General features: G+C 40.8%; 1 protein-coding gene across 2 annotated transcripts; it reads right to left on the bottom strand.

Annotated features, from left to right (window-relative positions):
- Nucleotides 1-4,923: 4,923 nt before the first annotated feature.
- LOC136524702 (mediator of RNA polymerase II transcription subunit 16-like) lies at nt 4,924-17,008 on the bottom strand. Of its 2 annotated transcripts, XM_066517967.1 has the most exons (16): nt 16,418-17,008; nt 15,806-15,874; nt 15,254-15,342; nt 14,028-14,140; nt 13,771-13,872; nt 13,088-13,172; nt 12,393-12,986; nt 11,110-11,728; nt 10,805-10,884; nt 9,714-9,796; nt 8,425-8,661; nt 7,894-8,068; nt 7,214-7,737; nt 6,276-6,452; nt 5,550-5,933; nt 4,924-5,415 (listed from the first exon to the last, which is right to left on the bottom strand). In XM_066517967.1, exons 1-16 carry the CDS (start codon nt 16,804-16,806, stop codon nt 5,275-5,277), a joined length of 3,861 nt encoding a protein of 1,286 aa, XP_066374064.1. In that variant the 5' UTR covers nt 16,807-17,008; the 3' UTR covers nt 4,924-5,274. The 2 variants fall into 2 exon arrangements, with proteins under 2 accessions (XP_066374064.1, XP_066374069.1); XM_066517972.1 differs by lacking the exon at nt 15,254-15,342 and having other exon boundaries at nt 16,418-16,557.
- Between the last annotated feature and the right edge of the window lie 26 nt (nt 17,009-17,034).

The following is a 17,034-nucleotide window of genomic DNA, read 5'->3' as shown; positions in this document are numbered from 1 at the left end:
TTTCTAGTAAGGTACCGGACATGATCGGACGCGTCCGGTCGATCATGATCGAACGCAGCACCAGCGTCTGGTCACTCTCTAGCCATTCTGCTCTACCTGCGTCACCACACGTCACCCTGACCGGACACACACAGTCAGCATTCGGTCACTTCCAGTGCCAGCGTCCGGTCGATGACCGATGCCTGCCCGCTGACTGCCACTACAGATCGGACGCTGGACCTCAGCGTCCGGTCACCACGTGACCAGCGTCTGGTCCACTCTGTGAAACCCTATCTTTTTTGTATAGGGCGCCGGTGGCACCGTCGGACTATCCACACTCTACGGGCGAACACTCCGCCGGTGGAGTTTCAAACCCTTCTCACCTCCGTTCCATCGCTGAGTTGATCCACATCAACTCCAACTTCATCTCCTTTACAAATGTGACAACACCACCAAGTATACACCACTATGTGTATGTGTGTTAGCATTTTCACAATCATTTTTTAAAGGATTAGCCACTCAACTTGCCACGTCACTCAATCCTAGTGACGATGCAAAGTTAGATCACTCGAGTGACACTAGATGACCGATATGCAAACAAGTTTGCCCCTCTTGATAGTACGGCCATCTATCCTAAACCCGGTCATCAACTTCTCTACACACCTATGACCGGTGAAATGAAATGCCCTAGGTTATACCTTTGCCTTGCACATTCCATTCTATCTCCTACAATGTTGATGCAACACATGCACCAACATGATCAACAATGATATGATCCACTTCATATCATCACGTGATCATATTGGTTCATCGATCTTGACATCACTTGCTTTTCACTGTTGCCTTCGTCCATCGGCGCCAAGTCTTGCTCAAGCTTCACCGCCACGCGGTCCATCGCTCCAAAGTCTCTGACTTGCCCTTCACGCTTGCAACCGGTCCATCAAGCCAAGTCTTGTCTTGATCTTCTCTACCTTGATCACATGACTCAATGTCATGTCTCATGTGCAATGAGCTCCTTCATCATCACATGTGTGAGCTTTGCAACATCTCTAAGCTATTTTCACCTTCATGACATATGTTGCTCACACATATGTATCTGTGGACTAATCACCTGTGTATCTCATATAAACACAATTAGTCCACCTAGGTTGTCACTCAATTACCAAAACCACACAAGGACCTTTCAATCTTCCCCTTTTTGGTAATTGATGACAACTCTATAAAGATATGGAAATTAAGCTCTTTTGGATTCATGTTGCTTGCCTAAATAATTTTACCATGTGTAAATGATTTTGGACAAGTACCACAAACCCGAAATGGTAGTATTCACTCCCCCTACATATGTGCTAGAGTGTTTGTTTTGAAGCTCGCACATATGCATAGAATTAAATTGTGGAAGAGTAATTACTATCAAATGATGCTAAGGTGTATAGAATAAACCATTGAAGCGTGTACCAATCGGAGTTGCACGTTTAAGTTCATCCTTAGCACCATGGTTAGCTAGATGTCACTTGGAAATAAAAGCACTAGATACCTTATGAGATCAACATTAAAAGCAAGGTACTAGCATTACTTGAAAAATATACCAAGTGTCTAGCTATCATTCTATGCATGCTAGTTATCAAATCATCATTCAAGTTCTACAACTAGCATACACCACACAAGCATGCATATTGAATTTGAAAGCTTATGCAATGCAAGCAAGCACATGAATATGCACATATCAAATACAATCAATCAAAGTTCATGAGCTTGCTCCTCCTACTTGTGTGCTTCTCTTTGATCCATCTCTTTTCTTCAATGTTGCTCCCTCTTTGTCCATGTCCATGTCCAACCTCTACTTCTTTGAGCTTTTATATCTTATCTCTCCCCCTTGTACAATCTCAATCTCAAAGCATCTCAAAGCTTTCATATCTTTGTACAATCTCTCCTCCTTTGTCATCAATTTCCATAAAAGATGTGCTTCTCATTGATGCAAAGGTATGCATTTGGGGTAGATGGTTGAGGTTTGAATCTTGCATTTTTTATGGACATCACTTGATTGTTGGAATGACACCACTTGTAAATACCACTTGTAACTTATACCACTTGTATCTTGTGTAGGGCTTCTTGAGATACCACACATAAGATTTTTTATCTTGAGATCAATTTGTGTGATATTTCCCCCTATGTGATAGCATGGGTCTTTGATACACTTGAGCTCTTGTAGGTGAGGGATGCATTCTTTATTTGATGATCACTTAAAGTTGAGGATCACTTGTGGAATCATTTTCTTGCATGATTGATATTATGTGTAGATGTGATATCACTTGAAAGAATCTTCTAGTATAGAACCACTTGTTGGATTTTTCAATAAAAAACTATTTCTTGAACATTTGCTATCTTCATGAGTACCGCTTATAGGATATCACTTGTGAGTTGATCTAGACATCATTTGTAGATTCTTGATAAAATACTTGAGTCTAGATATCATTTAAAACAAACAAACTAGATATCTATTTGCATTGTTATCTTGTGCTTGTACTCTTATCACTATCATGAGCTTCTATGATTGACTTGAACTAAATTAATTTGTCTAAGCTTCCAAGTCCGGTTTGAACCAATGACAAGCTTCTTCACACCTCTTGCAAGGGTTATCTTGCCAATGTTGTACTTGTCACTTGTTAGCAATCCAAATTAAGTTAAGTAATTGAGTTCACTAGCTCATGAACAAATTTATATACTAACCACTAGATCAAGTAATAATTCAAGCAATAGTGGTAGGTTATAAATTTAAACATTTCATTTGTTATGCATGATCCAATGGAGCATGTACTATATGCATTAACCGCATACTAGTAAGGGATGAAATGATCATGCACATTACAATGATACATTTGCTATGTTGGAGTAGAGGATAGTCACATAGATTCCAATTTATTACTTCAATAGTAATGTAAAGTCCAATTATAAGCTTGGTGAAGACCAATAGATACCATGTTGAATTTTATTCTTTACCCATATGAAATGAATATCACTTATGATCAAGTGCATTTTCTTGTTGTGGTTGGCTTGCTTTATCTTTTGATCTTTGCTTGCATGAGAACATCAATTTGAGAATACCACTTGAAATATCATGACTAGCTCTCTTTTGGGTGTTGCTTGCTTTTCTTGATCAACCCTTTTGATTGTTTCAACTAAGCATCTCAAATGTTCCTCGGATCACCACTTCTATGTTAGTCTTCCAAGTACCACACTTGGTTTATCTACACATAGGCGGCAAGCCCCTACACTAGAGAGAAGTGACCTCTCTCCAAGAATCATTCTTGATACTCACTTGAAATGACTTAATTGATTGATCCAAGTGATGGACTTAACTTGATGAGTAACCTTGATTCCTTCTTTAAGTCATTTTCTTTCTTCTTGTTTAAGTCCTTTTCTTTCTACCAAATGATTTCCAATAGTCACTAGAACTTAAACTTCAACTTTATCTTGAGTTTGATCTTGATCTTTCAATTTAAGTACCAAATGTGTGCAAAGTATACTCCACAATCAAATAGCCTTATACTCTTTGCTTGTCATGCTTCTAGATCATCTCAAAATCAAACTTAGGTACCTCAAACACTTGTAAACATATTTCTAACTTGAGGACCTTTCAATCAAAGTGACTCTAGATCAATCCAATATTTATCACTTTTCTGACAGATTTTGTACCCTTTAAAGAAATAAGCATACTCCCAAAGTACAAATCTAAATATCACTAAATTTGGTGGAGGTGTGCAATACTAAGTTACCTAGCAGCTGTAAAAATTTTAGCTTCATTTGACTTCTAGATTGCTACCAGATTTTAATTCTTCCACCACTGCTACATGCTGAAAACAGCTATATTATAGCTGACAAGATCCACTCCAAAACCGAAGCATTTCTTATCTAATTTTTATGAAATTTCTACAGCATCTCATACAATAAGTCTAGAGCATGTACACCAATTTTCATGCCAATCCAATAAGTGTTGATTACTCAAACATGGCTAAGATCACAGCTGGCTCAGATTCTCAATTATAGGACAGATTTCAACAATTGAGCTATACTTCATTATGTATGAATCAAACTTGAAACTAACTTATTTGAATACTTCCATAAGACATATATCCATTCAAATCACTTACTAAAAGTCATCTCATGAATTAATCCAACACAAATCAATTCAAACTTGATTACTAATCAATTATCCGTTCAATCATCTCATAGCAAGCAACATTATATATTTATCCAATTCAATCAACTCATATGCACCCAAATGAAATGATCAACAAGGGATATACCTTGGTTAGCTCATGATCATCCAACTAGCAAGCTTCAACTCAATTATTTGCAAGTCATCAAATATATCCCATAAATCACCAACTTGAATTATAGCACTTGTATATTGATAGCATATTTGGATTTCACTCAATTTGTCATGGCATTGGGATTTTTTCAACAAAAGCTACTTTAGTAGCATACCAGTAACATTGCCCTTTGGGCCCTCCTCAGCCATTATAATCAAAACTCTTCCTAGCTTCTGCACTAATCCGTCTTTGCAAAAACGGCCCACCCAAAAATTGAAGTAAGAATATCTGGCCTGTAACTACCATTTCTGCTTGACAGTCGCAATTGTAATACCCTACTCATGGAACTACTATTATTATAGCAAAACAAGGAATTTCAGCAGCATCTCCTTTTGTAAAACGCAGCCATAACAAAACATACATTACTCAAGAAATACCAACAACAATACAGCAAACACACGACAGGAACAAAAAAATAGCCTGGTGGAGCACCGAGCACGCATGATATAAAAGAAACAACAACGATGTATACCAAACACACGACGGGAAAATCACCTTGCCTGGTGGAGGAAGACTATCCTCTCCCAGCAAGGCGCACACGTGCGCGCGCGCACACACAACAAAACACGAAACGTACGTCCAGCACTGAACATGCAACAATGTCACTCTTCTTTTAGTAAGGAATGTCACTGGTTAATAATACACTATGTACACGAAGACAGCATAATGCAAATGTTAGTTACATGGTCCAGAGTCCAGACCCCCAGAATTGCTCCTAATTCTACAAGAGGCTTCCACAGTTGTTACGCCAAGTACATGTGCCTGTAGACCAAGCATGATCCTCTGGCCTGAACCTGAATCTGAATCTAGGAGTCTAGCATTAGATGCAAAACTATGGAAATTGATACATATTTGCCAAGAAAGCAATCAGCAGCGAAGTTGTTGCCAAATACAGCACTCAAACAACTTTAACCCATGAACCCACTCAAACAACTTTCACCCATGAACCTCCACACATTGGGCAGGCATGGCTCCACCGACTGATCCACCAAGCCTCACGTTCATTTGTCTGATTTGGGGCACCAGGATGCGCAAATGCACAAGTTTGCCGTAAACAACGTATGCACTAGAAAGAAGAAACAGCAAATTTAGGTGTCAAGTGTATCAGGAGAGTACCCAGGATTCTCTAATAAAAACTCGTCAAGGAACTATGAACCCAAACTTGACAGCAAAAGGTAAAGCAACCATAACCATACTCACCTTGTACCATGCACCATCAAGACCTGTTCTCCACACAGCCGTAACAACATCCCTTCGAGATCCCATGACACCTAGATAACCTCCAAGACCTACAGATGTTTTCAGACCAAATGCCGCATCTCTTTCAGATAACCTACGCTTTCTTGGCCAAAGACTATGAATCCCAACCGAACTGCCAGCATCCTCTTCCATGTCAGACAAATGAGAGTTGATGGAACCACTAATTTTTAGACGAGGCATATTGTCCAATGGACCAAAATCATCTGGTTCTGACCAGGGTCCACCAAACATGTTGCGTCTATGCCATTCTTCTGCAGGAGGTTGCAGTTCTAATTCTCGAAGTAGAAGACCAGCAGCATCAGCTCCTCGTGGACGAGGCATATTCTACAGACAGATATAGGAAATAATGAATATTGAAAATAGATGGGGACCTAGGCATCAAGGGATCACTCAAAATGACATGCCTAAGGCCCTGACAGTAGTGCATGTTTCCATAAAAAGATGGCTAATACAAAATAGATAACTTCTGCAAAGAGAACCCTAATCGACATTTAAAGGTGTCCGTCCTGAATTCGGTCCAAAACAGAAAGACTTGCAATATCTCTGAGTGGTGCACTTGAAAATCAACTTATACTCCTATAATTGATAGATGCTGGTAGCTCAAAAATGGTCACAAATAGTACAAAAATTGACTACTAGAAACTTCCATGAGAATTTGACTAGTACCTGCATATGGGGACCAAGAGATGCTTCCACTACCTCAGGGAGCACAGTGTAATTGCCGTCAATGTAGTGCAACCTTATTATAATGCTGCTGGAACCAACCTGAGAGGCAGGCAATGGATGCGGCAAGGTAGATGTCCTTCGACACAGGTCAACCAATATAAGAAAAAGGACCTTGACCTACAACAATGAAATAAAATTACACAGATAATTAGATAAACTAGACAAAAATAAGTCTTCAAAAAAATAGAAAGACAAATCTGTAAAGCATCCGGCAAATCACTAATAAGAGATCATAAACAAATTATGCAATCTAACCGCTGTCCATGCTAGGCTGGATGACATTTTAAACTGCTTAAATTAACCTACAGATGCAATTGCACTATATGATGGCTATATCGACATGTGTTCTCCCATAGCAACCATGGCTAGACATTTCCAAAGAAATGCAGGAGCCAAAACATAGTTGTTTCCAAACTAGTCACTATGTTAAAAAGGGCGTACCCAGTGCAGAGAGCTCCCGCTCTGTGCGGGGTCTGGGGAAGGGTGTCAGTGGCAAGCCTTACCCTTGCCTGTTGCAATACGAGGAGACCGCGACTCGAACCTAGGACCTTCCGGTCACAGGCGGTAAGACTTTACTGCTTGCACCAGGCCCGCCCTTCCATACTAGTCACTATGTTCAGGTCACAAAAGTATTTCAGCGCATTTGGAACATCATCAGCTTCTTCACTAAAGAAAAGTTCAAATGCCAACGATCGATCCCAGTTTGATCGCACTAACTCCCAAAATTTCCTTTAGTATCACTCAATATTAAACAATGTAAAAAAAGGGATTTCTGCAGCTATTTAACTGATATATATATACGATGTTGCTTATTTCCATTGAACAAACCCTAGGTTGCGACAAAAAATACTGTATTTTGCCAAGAATTTGTTAATCACCTCATCTGAAGTATAACCTTGCCCAGCGTTGCCAGAACCTATTCTAACAGATTTGCCAATCGGATTTTCTTCAGGACCCTTCGCACCAAGAACAAATTGCCCACCACGCGTAGACTGGCCATCTTCTACTTTGGCAGCCCCTAGACCAGATCTTACTGTCGTACTGTTGTCCTCTGTCTTAGCATTCATCATGTGCTGTATTTTCTGGATAGCAGAATCTTGATTTTTTTGCGAATTTGCCAATAACCTTGGCGATTGCCTTCTTCGGAAAAGAAGACAAAATAGCAGTAATTGACATAATCTATGAAGAAAATGGCAATCCCCAATAAGTCTAACAGCAGGTGTGCCAGGGAAAGTGCCCGTATTAATGCTGATGGGCATAAATGATGACCTCGTGCTCATTGGATTTTGTGTTGCAGTAGCAGCACCATCAGAATTGTTACTAATCTTAGCAATTGCACCTTGGACCCACTCCTGCATTTGTGAGTTTCCTGTTGCAGATGTTGTTGATCCCCCTTGATTACCTGAAATTTGAAGGAGTGTCAAGATGCTAGCAGCACTAAATAAACAACACTTAAGCCTCAAATATGCAATGGAGAAAACATAAGATTGGGATGTACCTTTTTGTGCACAAACAAGAGAAAAACATAAGATTTAGCAAGACAGCAGGCATAGCTAACCTTGATTATTTGATGGCGAAGGAGAACTGTTTGTTGGACTTGTAACCATGTTTCTAGAAGTGCCTGTGGTAGAAGATGGTCCCACATGGCTAGCCAGAGTTCGACAGAAACTCGCATAACGCCGCAAGCGTGTTATGAAATGTGATGCTAAATCAAGAACAGCATCAACGTAACCCTGCATTTGAATGCAAATAAAATAAGCTATTTTCTAGTAACATGGAGAATCCCTATGCACATAACCTGTGCTGAAATTTGTACAATAGTGAACATTAAAAGACTAATACACCAGTTTTGGCAAAGCATTACAGGCATTGAACATGAGTTCACCAACATAACTAAGGCAATGTTTACGTGGAAGTGATCTAGCATACCAATATACTGCTCACTACATTATAAAATGAAAAGAAAAACGGCTCAGTAGCAAGTCTTCAAAGAATAAAGTCAGTAAAAAAAGAAATGGACATTAGATAGCTGAATTTAAGTTCCATGGCTATGAAATAGAAATAACTTGCGTAAAGGAGACAGCTCGACCTGGATGCTTGGAAGTAGAGCTAGCTCAACAGTCATTTTGTCCGGTTCGATGCTGGATAACATATCACTAGAAGCTTGCCAGGGTTCAGGTAGCAGAGTTGATGGATTTGTAAGGGCAGACTCGATTCCTTTGCCTAGCATATCCAGAAGTAATCTTGCTTGCATGTCCAACACAAGTGCACGTACATCTTGGGCATTTGTTCCTTCCAACAACCTACACTTTATCCTATCAAGGTTCTGCATGTACATCCATTAATTAGAGGAAGAAAGGTAGCTCAACAAGTCCTCAAACATTGAAGCCAAAAGGTATAAAATATCACCCGAAATTCCAACTTCATATTAACTCACAAATTAAACCCAAAATATCATATGAATCAGCTGTCCAGCCAGTCAATTAATTTAGAAACAACTACTGAGATGCCAATGATTTTCAACCCAATGGCAAGCTGCCACTGGAAAAGTTTCCAGCAGCATTTTGCAGTTAAAATTAAAAAAAAAAAAAAAAAACTATGGCACTTTTGTAGATGCCCAATAAAATGTGCAATTTACATATCCCTGTGGCAGCAGAACAACATTAACAGGAGTTCTATATTTGAAGAGAACAGTATATTGATCTGTGTTATGCTATAATTCACTTTAAAATCCAAAGTTATGCCAGTGGATAGACATGAATGTATATTTGTTTATAGAAATATCAAAATGAACCATATTCACTGAAAGAGTATAAACACCCACATGAAAAAGGGGGGAAAACATCTACACTGATAGTCTAATACCAGTGGGACCAAGATATGGTTTTGCAAGCTTATTAGTTACAGATAATAGTGTTGCATACAAAATATAATCATATTTTTTGCTATAAAAAGACTCATAGAGTGGGTACAAATCTTTTAATAGTTGCTAAATATAAATATTATAATGAGATTTATGTCCACTATCTCATAGAGTAGGAAATAGGGGGAAAAAGAAATAGCAGGGCATGCAAAAAATGCACTCTAATGTGTTACATGGCTAGTTGATATGGAAACAAGCAAAAGAGAAAGTGGTCGATGTGCATGAAAGGAAGAAGCCAAGGAAACAGTATGTATATCTAAATCTACATAAATTTATTCAAACTCAACTGTGTGACTTATAGTATGACCACTGTGGTAAATGATGAGTTAACTGTGGTTAAGACAGTGTACATGCAACATAGCTATTCAAGTGTAAAAATGTAAAAAGATAAAAATAATATATAAACAATCGGAGACCACTTTAAACTAGTGTAGTTCACCAAAAGCAACACTTACAGGACAGTGCTGCTGCCTCTGTTGCATAATCGGAAGAGAATGGAAGTCCGCATCCAGAAAAGCTATCACGCTGTTAAGTGAAACTGGAAGAAACAAGTACATTAGTTTTCCATAGACAATTGTACAGATTAAAAACACATTCTATTTGCTCAGAAAATAGCATCACAAATGGAAATAAACTAACAAAGTACGAAGGGATACAGTTTGTAGGAATATTTTTTTCTTGAACGACACAGGACAGCTGTGTCATCATTTCATTAAGACTGTCTCCAACAACCGTTACCCAAAATAAAAGACCCATTCCACGTTTGGGTAGCGCTACAGGCAAAGGGTTCAATACCTATTTTTGGACTTCTCCAACAACAAGACCCAAAAGAGAACCCTTTCTGCAAATGGGTCTCCAGGAGAGAGGATACTCAGATTTGGATTATATCTCTCCTGACACCCAAAATGGATCCTCGATATAGATACTTTGTTGGAGGCTATAGGCATTGTGTTGGAGACCCATTTTAAGTTTGGGTCTCCTAATGGGTCTCCTGTTGGAGACAGCCTAAGAAGAGAGAAAAACTGCATAGGAGAGGCATGCACCTACTCCTAGTACAAGGGAGAGACCAAAGTCCACTCGCAAACACCCCCAACACACACACGTTTATGAGAAATAATTACACATGCGCCACACTGCCACAGTCAAAATGGAAAAACTACTACACCGAAACAACCACACAAAGCTTTAGGAGCCAGGGGTGAACGACTGAAGGAATATAAAGGGAAATTCAACATATGCCAAATACAGAATTCACCAGTTCAATGTTATCTCTTGCAAACAATACAAGACAAAAAAATAAGCACAGCCAAATATTTATTCCACTAAGAAATGATGTCTTTATTAGAAATGTCAAATACTAGGTCAGTTTTTAATATCCATAGAGTATAAACCCCCAAATGTGCTTGTAGAAGATGAACTGTTGCATATGAGAATCAACTTTATTGCTATAGCTCAGCCTCCAACACGCAAAACACAGGAAAATTAAAACCAATTGGATAAGCATAGACTACACACTAAAGCATATCATCGTCAGCAATTCCCTTACCTATACCATCTTCGGCAGCACTCTGTGTACAACCAACAGCATCCCACCAATCAACTCCAGCCAATAGACTCCACCAAAATCTGCCAGAAATATACATTATCAATGAAATACAGGAACAACAAAGCCTTTGGCCTCAATCAAGTTGGGTTAGGGTAGACATGAACCCCAACAAGAGATACAAAATTATCTAATTATCACAAAGACACAAAATCACACTCCCTCATATATAAATATATGAGGTTTAGGACAACGTAATCATTTGGAGTACTAATTAGGAATCAGCGTCTATAAATTTGGTAACATACCTATCTGCTATTGCACGCTCCCATGCTGCTGAGCTGATCTTTGTTTGCGTGCTAAGAATAGCAGGAGGAAGGACACGTATTATCTTCAGTATGGTTCGATCTTTGAGCGTGTCATGCCAAACTGATGCCAAGCAGCAACTGCTTGACGAAAAGGCTGGTGGAGCAATAGCAGAGCCAACATTGACATGGTAGCTGTCAACCTGATCAAAATTTGGACCTGAGAAAATATGCACTCCTCCACGGAGGAAAGCAACGGCAACTTCACCACCATGAGCAGAATAAACTATTTGAGCCAGTTGTCTAACATCATTTGGAAGATCATAAGGGTCAAAGCTGAGTCTGTTCGCTCTGTCAACACTGCAGTCAGAGGAGCTCCGTTCATCTGATGTCGTCGGCATCGGAACATATGTTTGAGGATTTTTAAGGTCCTCTGTTGGTGGAATGCTTTTATTAACTCTAGTAGACCAAACAGTTTGCATGGGAGGCTGCCCACCTAAACTAGTAGGGCTTCCAAATATTGGATGAAGAACAACAGGTTGACGCGAAGATTCCCAGCATTGCACCCTCCATCCAGTGATAGAAGGTCCTTCATCAGGATCATAAGGAGACATGTACTGCCCTGCAAGAAGTAATATAAAGATCACCAAAAGGTAAATAAACACCAGCTATCTCAACTGATGCACAAAAAGTTAGTACAAAGAATGTAAATTGAACAGTTGCTGATTGAGAACTCATGTTCTAGAATATGGCACAGATTGTAAGAAACATGGCAGTTAGAATAAAAGCTGAACGCATGTTAGTGTACTGAGATCCATCTCTCATCTAATTCCAATTCTAGACATATACAGATAAATTTAGTAAGAGTTGTTTTCATGCACAAGAAGGGCGGGCCTGGTGCAAGCGGTAGAGTCTTACCGCCTGTGACCGAAAGGTCCCGGGTTCGAGTCGCGGTCTCCTCGCATTGCATAGACGAGGGTAAGGCTTGCCACTAACACCCTTCCCCAGACCCCGCACAGAGTGGGAGCTCTCTGCACTAGGCACGCCCTTTTGTTTTCATGCACACAAGTGCATGCATGTGTGTTCTTTTTTTTTCTTTTTGGTGGGGAGAAGAATGGTGGACCTTTGGAGGTACAGAGTATGTGATCATGAAGTGTAGGAGAACACTAATGATATCACATTCATGTCATGTTTCAGAAAAAAAATGGATTATTACTGTGACTTGAGATACGAAAAATATATCGCACCAGAACTAGGTCATCTCCTGAATGGAGTTGTATTCTCACCTTCAACTATTACAACTGTAATGACTGATCCTCCACGAGTCGGATCAAAAGCAACTGAAGTGACCCCAGACCCCCAGGTGGTGGTAGTAGCTGACTGTGCAGCTGCTTCTGGACTGACATAAGCTGAAAAATTAGAAACTGGACAACAATGGATTGATGCAGCCTCAGTAGTCTCATTGTCTGTCAGCTTTTTTGTTTGTGCACCCTCAGAAACAAGATAATCTTGCAAAGAAAATAGGTAGGCCGCTAGCGGAGCAAAACCAGGCCATGAAGGGGGATTCAGAGACGGAGGAACAGAACTTGTTGCATTTATCTTCGCAGTTGCCTGAATACCATTTCCATGACCTGGCATCACTTCCCAAACAACTACAGTGGATGGATTAACAAGGGGTACCCCAGCAACATGTAAAGCTCCAGATTCTGTTACAATAGCATCAGCAGCCATTATGCCACTGGGTCCTGCTCCTAGAAGCCCTTTGCTAGTAGAAAACCATCTAGGATGTGCTGAGTTTTGAGAAGGCCACTGTGACCAATGAAGCTGAACAGAACCTGATGAAAAAACTGAACAAACACATAGAATACTTGGCCATCCCACTGCAACAAGAAGCTTAGGTCAGATTTTCAGGAGTAAATTATATGTGCAAAACCTGCCAAGAAAATCTATTGCATAATAAACTTGATTTTGGTTCACCAACCTGAACTCTGAGGCTGTTGGGTGAGGAATTTTTCCTCAAAGGTGTTCAGGTTTGAACTAGTGGAGTTTGTAGGAAGCCATCTATACTGCAGGACCAATAAGAACAACAAATTTAGCAGCAGTTAAAGGCTTATAGCTTGGTATCTCTTATTCTTCTATCTAAAATCCAATTCTTTTCAAGCCAATAAGGCCTCACACAGACCCAATACTGTACTCCTATTTTTCCTTTAGTTCCGTATTTGATGCTTCAAGGCTGAATACCTTTTTCAATTGATTGTTAATAAAGAATGCCGAGATAGGATTCTATCTTCCTAATCCCTCCCTCCCTGTCCCTTTCGCAAACTTGCCAACTATAAGTCTATAACCAAGGCACGTGTATATGGCATATCTAGGTAGTAGCACTTTTCAATGAAGGATGACCGAAACGCCCTTGAAAAGTATTTACCTGTACATAGACTGGTGTGTAAGAACAGCAATCTGGATCTTAACAGAACACTACAATTAATTTGAATATTGCGTTTGACAAATATAAAATGATTCTGAGCACTGTTATGGTGCTCAAGAAATCTGATCTGTGAAAACTGAAAACAGGGTCATTCAGCAGCATTGTTGAATTAACCATAATGGGGCATGTTAAATAATGAAGGTAAACAGCATGGAGTATTATGTGCGTTACCAACGTACCGGAGAAATTCCTGACAACCACTTGGTCACCACAGAAAGATCTTGACGCCATTCATGTTCACACTGCCACGAGCTTGCATCACGTACAAGATTTACAGGACCCTTCACCACATAATAAAGTGATTAGTATGAAAATATTTGATAACATCAAATATAAAACTTTGTTTCAGCAGCTATCAGAGAAACTTGTGTTCTTATTGAACTGCAAAGTTAACTCTAAAAAGAAATGATGCATCCATCTCAAGGGAATAACTTACCTTTGTTGGCTGTGTCCATATAGTGATCCGCCCATGAAAATTTGCCACTAGCAATGCACGAGGGCAGGACCGAGGAGACCATTCAATGAACTGAACAAAGTCACGTGGAGAATCTGTTCAATTGACAATACCATTATAGTGAAATATGCTGAGAGCACATCATTTTTATAAAAATGAATAGATATATTTATTTCAGATGAGCAGATAACAGAGTATCGAACTTGATCTGCATCTGCTTGTACACCAATGTTTTCAAGTCGTCCGATTAATCGCGACTAATCATCCTTATCGGTCCTTAGTGACCGATTTGGGGTACCGAGGCGACCAGCTCGATCAGAAAGCTGGTCGTCCGATTAATCGAAGAGTAATCACGATTAATCGTCCGACTAGGACAGAAACAACTAGTTTGGTTGCTCTGTTTTTTGGGCCTGTTTAACCAGGCCTATATGTGGCCTATTGGGCCTGCAATTTGGAGATGGAGATGGAGGCTTCAATTTTAATGTTGATTTGCTTAATTAGATGGCTAGTTGCCTACTTTTGTTGGACTGTTAAATGTCAATGTTTGTGACTCTGTGTTGAACACTTTAGCTTATGTGTACTGAAGTTGTTTGGTTATGTAATATGCTGGCTGTGTGGCTGCTAGGGTCTGCTATGTGCTAACTGCTAAATGGTAGTTATTTGCTACTGCAGCAGTGCTGCTGTTGAGCTGTGTCAAGATCAAGACTACATTAGTGTTGCTAATTATGGTCTTCTTTGGTATTTTAGGCTTCCAGCAGCAAGTCAGCAAAGAAATGGAGTTTGGGACAGGAATATGGACCTCTGGACATGGCAGAAAAGAGAAGAAAACAACTCCCACAAGTAAGTCACCAGCTAAACACTAATGTAGTCTTGATGCTTGCTTTATTGTGTATACTATATAGTATATATAGGTATATATATATAGTAGGTATATATGTCCTGATATATAGGACGACCAGGGGTCGACTAGGCTCGACTAATCGGCCTGGTCGACGACTAATCGCGATTAGTCTCCTGGTCGGTCCCATGGCGACTAGGTTCGACTGGACGACTTGAAAACATTGTTGTACACAGTCATAAGCTGAGTACAATTACACCACTAAAATACAACTGGGATTGAAATTTGAGGCATGTGTGTCTAGCAAAGAATAACATGCAAGTAAACCATAGTTAAGAATATTTTGTGTAGCAGATAAAAAGACATGTACCTGCTTTCACATTGAATACAGAGCATTCTGTTGGTCTCTCTGGATTCAGGATATGTATAGGAATCCAAAATGGAGGACTTGAATTGGAGCTGGATAAATAATTTAAATTATTTTATGCCAAAGAATATTTCATACAAAAAACTGTGAATAAAAAAAATGCCACTAAGAGGATGAATACTCGAGCATTCTTTGCTAGGCATTGACGTCAGGAGGATCTCCATTTTACTACTCCCAGTCTTAATGTTTTGATTTTTTTATGTTACCAATCTATACTTTCCTATCTTTTGTTGTCTGTTGTACGAGTATTGTAGCACCTGCTCCCAGAGTCCTCAGACAATTACTTGTATAGTTTACTCCACTTATACATGAGTTATAATTTTACCAGTAGGACTATGTCCTAATGTTTCTGCTCAACTTATGAAACATCACTTTTCTACCACAAGCTCCACTACATAAGACAGACCTCGTAGTTTAAACATTTTAAATGATATACATATGCAAGGCAATCAAGGCACAAAACATATCCGAGAAAGAAGTTGAAGGGACTCTAACCTTGGAATACGTGCACAAGTCTCTGATGCGCAAGCAATTGCATTCAGTTTCCCACACCAAGCAACTGCACTGCAGTGAAGAGCCCCATCAAAGCAAAAAGTTACCGACTAGTTTGCAGGTAAGATTAGGATAAAAATAACTGGTAGCCTAGCTACATACCAGACAAATGCAGTTATAGAAACAGGAAACCAGAAAATCAAGAAATAATGAACACACTCAAAAGGATTTAGATCCACCCATCCCCGCCACCACCACAATTCTCCCCCTACCCAAACAGGTCTTCAAATTGTAAGCTACGGAAGTGAGTACAGTTTCACAAAATGAACACACTGAAGTTATTAGATAATAATATACGGCCACAGGAGCCCTCCAAAAAAGTTTTACAACGTTCTAGATCAAGGACAAATAATGCAATCGCAGCCGCATACACACTCTCTTCATAATGACTCAGAAGTCGGTGATTCCACTATTCCATGCACCCGTCGCCAAAATCTTAACATAATTGACATCCAGCACTGATCCCAAAAGGAGCTGAGTTCAAAACAAACACTTGATTTTGGCATAAACAAAGGAAATGGAGACGGAAGCGCAGGGATGCTCAGCCACGCGCACCTGAAGTTTCTGCAGAGCTCGGGCACGCGCATCTTGTGCCGGAGGCTCGCGGGCGACAGCTTGAGCCGAATCCGGAACACGGTAGCCGGCGAGGCCTGCTGCGCTCCTCCACCCGCCCCAGCGCCTCCTCCTCCTCCTCCCACCGAGACGCCCACCTCCGCATCCCCCGCTCCAGAGGCCCCATCCACTTCCATAGCCTCGGCCGCAACACCGGCTGCTACTCCCGCCTCGGCGCCTCCCCCATCCGACGCCGCTGCCTCCTCCTGGCCGCCCCCCTGCTGCTGCGGCGGCGGCGGCTGATCCTTGGGTGATGAGGCGGTCCCGTTCGCGGTGGGGATCGGAGTGGGGACGGGGACGGGGCTAGGGTTCGGAGGGGCGGAAGAGGTCATAGGGACGGAGAGGGACGGGGGCCGGGGGGATGAAAAGGAGAAGGGAGGGGGCGCGCAGGTGCTTAGGTCACTTGAAGCGACCGGCCGTCGCTGTCGCGGGGAAGCGAGGGGAGATGCGAGAGGCGTTCCTGAGTTCCTGTGCGGCGGCGTCGCTATCAGTGAAGGGAGATGGTGGATGCGGCCGTGGAAAGGGGACGCCCGGACGAGGGGAGGGGGGCGAAGACGGGG

This window comes from Miscanthus floridulus, chromosome 2, assembly GCF_019320115.1.
Source record: "Miscanthus floridulus cultivar M001 chromosome 2, ASM1932011v1, whole genome shotgun sequence".
NCBI classification, from domain to species: Eukaryota; Viridiplantae; Streptophyta; class Magnoliopsida; order Poales; family Poaceae; genus Miscanthus; species Miscanthus floridulus.
The sequence above is the reverse complement of the archived record's forward strand: the minus strand, read 5'-3'. Positions and strand labels throughout refer to the sequence as shown.